The sequence below is a fragment of the Nicotiana attenuata genome, chromosome 8 (assembly GCF_001879085.1).
Source record: "Nicotiana attenuata strain UT chromosome 8, NIATTr2, whole genome shotgun sequence".
Taxonomy (NCBI): Eukaryota; Viridiplantae; Streptophyta; class Magnoliopsida; order Solanales; family Solanaceae; genus Nicotiana; species Nicotiana attenuata.
The window spans coordinates 31,299,507-31,304,721 of NC_031996.1; the positions used below are offsets into that span (position 1 = coordinate 31,299,507).

The following is a 5,215-nucleotide window of genomic DNA, read 5'->3' on the forward strand; positions in this document are numbered from 1 at the left end:
TTTTGGGCTAAAATATAGCTATTACATTTTTTAAAAATTGTCCCAAACTTTTGTATTTAATAAAAGAGCCCACAATTTATTATTTTATAACAATGTTGTTTCATCTTCTCGATTATCTGATAGTGTATCATGTAGTTCAATTATAAAAATAATAATTTTATACCAAATTTATTTATGGTTTGTGATAATATAATGAATGTTATTGACAATGGTACCGTAGAGTATTTGTGATATATAGTTTTTAAAACTTATAGGTATAAGTCATGTTTCATGTCTTTCCAAAATAAATTTAGAAAAGATGTTTTGAAAACTGATGTCCAAACACAGGTTCATCTTCAAACCAAACTTCACCCAAATCAAATTTGGAAATCTATGGCCAAATGCTAGCTAAGTTATTTCTTTTTTTTTTTTTTTTTTTGATAACCGTAGTATCCGGGCGAGCTTGAACTCGACTAATTCCATGGGATACCCGCCACCTCCCACCAGCAACAAGTATCAGGTAACTCTATCCACCGAGGCTTGGATAGATGAGAAGAAATCACCTAATATTTTTTGCCTCCGCTAGGTTTTGAACTTGAGACCTCATGGTTCTCACCTAAGTTATTCCTATTATACAAATATGATATCTCATCGCATCTCACCTAGTACTTCTTTATAGACACCGATACCTAGCCTGAATTTAGTGTCACTATTATCGTCAATTTTGGAACAACTGATAGTACTTGACCAACTCCAAAAATCATTAGTTGAGCCAACAACAGCAGTTCAAACTGCAAGTTTAATAACATGTCGTGCATTAAAAACATGCTGTATTATTGTGGCAGTTCTTACAGACATGATAATGAATACCAAAAGTCCCAGTACTAATAGTACTAAGATTTACTTGGATTATCAAAGACAACTTTTTCTGCAACAATTGATGAAAGCACTCGGAAATGACATGCGAAAATTGTCCCAAAAAACAAGAGAGAACACAAAATCACTCTGCTTTGGCTGCATTCTGCTGCAAATATCTGCAGGGAAAAGAGAGACCAAAAATATCAGATGGAAAGCATATGCTGCAAAAATTTATTTGATTGTAACTGCAAGAACAAGCTTCAAAACCACAACACAGTCCTCAAATTCTCTAGGTTGGCAAGAATATTTATGTCGGTAGTTTCAAGATCATATATAAGGTTATAACAACTACCCAAACCGAACCACCAATTCCCTCCCCTCTCAGATGAGAGAAAGAGGGGGGGTTGAGTAGGTGGCTATGCTAGCTTAAAGAAGCAGACTAAGCATCAATTTAGTTTTCCGCATCTACCAACTACTAATACTACTACAACGCCCCAATGCCAAACTAGTTAGGGTCGGCTACATGAATTCACATTGACCATGTTACTCCCATTTATACTCATCTCAGGCCAATATTATATAAAATTAAAATAGTAATAAAACTAAAAATAAAAGGTACTAAAAGGGCAGCCCGGTGCACAAAGCATCCCGCGTTCACGCAGGGTCCGAGGAAGGACCGTACCCCAAGGGGGTGTGATGCAGGCAACCTACCCTGATGCAAGCATCAATGGCTGATTCCACGGGTCGAACCCGTGACCTGTGAGTCACACAGAGACAACTTGACTGTTGCTCCAGGGTACTAGAAGTTCTAAATATTTACTACTGACGTATAAATCTTTCACTCAAAAAGTATAGGACGTAAACATGTTTCTCAACTAATGGAGTATCTCCTATATAAAACTGTCAGGTATTTTTGACAGCAAACTAGAACTTTGAGCATGTTGTCGACAACTCTAATGCCTGAGGGTGCAAGTGCTCATGGGCAAAAAATCAGATGTGTGGTCCTAACCTCCACTTTTAATTTTTTTTTACCAAATTAGAGAAATAAGTCTCAGCCCTCCAGCTGCGTTTGGCTATGGACTATGGGACTCTTTCAGTGGTGGAGGTACTGGAGAATAAAAACCGGACAGAGAGAGGGGTTACCTAAAGCATAAATCTTTATCAACCCTTTACCCTCCATTGACTGTATTATCTATTAGGAATACTGTTGAGAGAAGTGTAAGTCTATGTCATGCGTAGAGGCAAAATGAAATCAGAAGGTAACAGAATGTTCCACTCTTTTAAGTGCAATTGATCACTTACCCTTGACTTTTTGCCCAACGTGATAGTTGATAGAGTTGCACCGATTCATTCGAGGCATGGCATGCCAGAAGAAGATAATTCCGAGGCTGTACCATCCATGCAAATCTCATGAACAATGCAGAATACACACACATCGCTGCAATACCAGAAGGAAGAGAAGGATGAGGGCCTATATCATTTCAATTCAACGTCCATTTAAGTACAAATTTTCTACCTGAGGTCATGTTGCCTGATATCATCTCTGGTGGTTTCTGTGTGTCGACCAGTCCCTGCAAAGTACAACAATGCAAACTCAGTAGAAAGAGTTATATAGCAGGAGACAATAACAGAATTTAAATTTTGTAGTGGTAAGGCATACTGCAATGACAAATCCCCAGTTGGCTACAGGACCCCAAAAATGAGTTGTTTTAGGGCCAACAGGGCTGTTCAAAAATGCCTTGAATGCAGCCATGTGTGACGAGCTATATGAAATATCCTGCAATTGTTAAATAACAACAATTGAGACATAAGCCTATGACAATAGTTAGTATTAGATTGAGTATTGTCAGAAGTGTTCAAAGCTAGATATCCTGTTAATAATTGGATACGACTAATATAGCAGCAAGCAGCAGCAAAGATAACACATAGCGTTCTGAAAAGGATAAAGCTAAACATATTTACATTTATGTGACCTGTCGGGAATTAACAATAAGCACTGCGAAACCACCACATCATCAATCACCACCATCACAACTACTACTATGCCTCAATCCTAAGCAAGTTGGGGCCATTGCAAGACCGCCACCAATGGACAGAATTTTCAATATACCAAAAACGAGATTGCAGACAATATCATATAGGAATTTCAAGTTTCTACCACTAATAATATATCAATCTTTTAGATGCAATAATCCAAAGAATCGTGCCTTTTATATCCTTCAATCATGTACAAAAAAATAAAGAAAAAAGCAGCATATGGTGGTAGTCGCATTTCCTACAGAACTGTTCCAACCCCAATTTACAACCCACTACTTTTCAAATAATTTATAGTTTCAGGCAATCTTCAACTTGTAATCAAAAACAAACCAAAAAGATGCTTTGGTTAGAGGTATGAATTACTCATGCTTCTAATACCCTTAAATTCTCTTACTCACAATCCCATGTATCCATTCCACTGCTTCTGATTTTCTTTTTGATATAGTATTCCGGTGCTTCTGATTTGAACATAGGGCAAAGCTATTTAAGAGAGAGGATATGAAATCATAATATAGGTATAGAGCTATTTATTTTTATTTTTTTTGAGAATAAGGTATAGAGCTATTTATATAAAAGAAAAGAGGCTACAGACTTTCTAATGATTTTTTAAGGGAGTTTCTTTTGGATGCTAGATTGATTTGTCGAGAAAGTTAAACAGAAAATAGCAAAAATGATCTTAATGTGTCATTAAGGCAAATATTTTGCAAGTAATTAGCTGCTCTTTCACCAGCTCATCCGGCACCTACCACAGTCACTTGAACCCCATCCCGATTAAGATCGCCACCTTATGAAAAACCATCTCCGCAACCATTTACTTCCATCTTCAAATCTAAGGAATAAAATCCTATTCACCACGAACAAGCTACCAACCAAAGAAGGTCCAAAGGACAAGCTTCTATGAAAATACATACGTAGTAGTGAACAAGTGCCATCTTTAACATAGCAAAACATTCGCAAATTCACAATTTCGCAATCAAAATAAACTTTTATTAATTCAAATCTCCACACGCATCGTTGGCTATCTGCACCTGTCAATCAATACTTAGCCTCAATCCTAATCCGCTTGGCGTTCGTTACATAAATCCTCTACATCCATTCCGCTATATTTGCAATGGCAAATCTATGTACGCCGAAGGATGGTCAGTTGAACACCTTTCGCCGGAAAATTATACTGTGTATATAGGTCAAATATTTCTTTTTACACACACCTTAGCAGAATTCCTGGCTTCGCCGCTGGCATATTCCGGCCATTTTATTTTCCCCGTTTGCAACCAAGAAACACAAAATCCAAAAATTGAGCAAAAAATTCGTACCCCGACCCCCCCCCCCCCCCACACCCCACACACTAAAAAAAAAAAAAAAACCACCCAATCCAGTATGCTATGGAAAAACTGTTACTTATATATGGTGCTTTCTTTTTGCTAATTAACCTAATAATATTGGGTTTATAATTCATAAAAATCATATCCAAACAAAAAAAAAGATTGTATCTTTCTGTCATAGCAATTATTAGAAAAACAGAAATGCAAACATTAGATTAAAATTTCCATAAAATTCAAACACCCTTTATTTGTAAATTGATTTTACATCTAAAAATATGACAAAGATTGTACCTTTATGGAAGATCTGAAACTGAAGGATGATTCTAACAGTGGCTTCGATTGGCGATTGTGTTATGATGGCAAAGTCTAAGGGTGGTACTTTAGTGGTTCGGTTGGTGGTCGTCAAAGAATAATTTTTGTATCGGATGCTGTGAGGAGCACTGTAACTTCGGTGGTCTTCCCTTCCCTTAATGACACGTTTTATTGACTTACTCGATTATGTGTAAGTCATATATATTTGGTTCATTGAACTAAAAGTGAGATATAAGGAATTTTAATATAAATTATGTATTTGATTTTACACTAGATAAACACTGATAAATTTTAATTTTAGTTTTAACTTTTGACTTTCTAAAAGGTTTTTGGGAGAAGAGATTTGGAGCCGGGCAAGTGTAGCATAAAAATATACAGTCAAACCTTTCTATAACAGCGTCGTTTGTTCCGAGATGTCTTGGCTTTTATAGCGAATGGCTTTTATACACCTATAACAGCATTTGACGTTTAAATATTTTCTGGCTGTTATAGATCAAACTTATCCAAAAATCAATTAGTTTTTTTTTTAATGTTTTATATAAAACATAAGAAAATTCTTGAAATTTTAAATCTCACAAGATATGCATATTTCACGTTTTCACTAGGGATATATTGAAGAAAGCTAATACATTATTAATAAATTCATTAACTAAACGTACAAAGAATTAAACTCTAAGGCACACATTTTAAAGCTACTAGGAAAATAA

At 35.9% G+C, this 5,215-nt stretch overlaps 1 protein-coding gene across 3 annotated transcripts; it reads right to left on the reverse strand.

Annotated features, from left to right (window-relative positions):
* On the reverse strand, positions 747–4,597 carry LOC109231179 (mitochondrial pyruvate carrier 1). 3 transcript variants are annotated; one of them, XM_019396755.1, is made up of 5 exons: positions 4,488–4,592; positions 2,498–2,614; positions 2,354–2,408; positions 2,140–2,275; positions 747–1,013 (listed from the first exon to the last, which is right to left on the reverse strand). In XM_019396755.1, exons 2-5 carry the CDS (start codon positions 2,588–2,590, stop codon positions 980–982), a joined length of 318 nt encoding a protein of 105 aa, XP_019252300.1. In that variant the 5' UTR covers positions 2,591–2,614; positions 4,488–4,592; the 3' UTR covers positions 747–979. The 3 variants fall into 3 exon arrangements, with proteins under 3 accessions (XP_019252300.1, XP_019252301.1, XP_019252302.1); XM_019396756.1 differs by lacking the exon at positions 4,488–4,592 and adding an exon at positions 4,083–4,156; XM_019396757.1 differs by lacking the exon at positions 747–1,013 and having other exon boundaries at positions 2,136–2,275; positions 4,488–4,597.

Bases quoted from the DNA above. Each gene is read 5' to 3' on its own strand.
- LOC109231179 (XM_019396755.1), bottom strand. From the start codon at position 2,590: ATGGCTGCATTCAAGGCATTTTTGAACAGCCCTGTTGGCCCTAAAACA. The intron at 2,409-2,497 runs GTATGCCTTACC...TGTACTTTGCAG, and splicing joins ACTGGGGATTTGTCATTGCA to GGACTGGTCGACACACAGAA. The intron at 1,014-2,139 runs GTAAGTGATCAA...TTTTCCCTGCAG, and splicing joins CGTTGGGCAAAAAGTCAAGG to ATATTTGCAGCAGAATGCAG.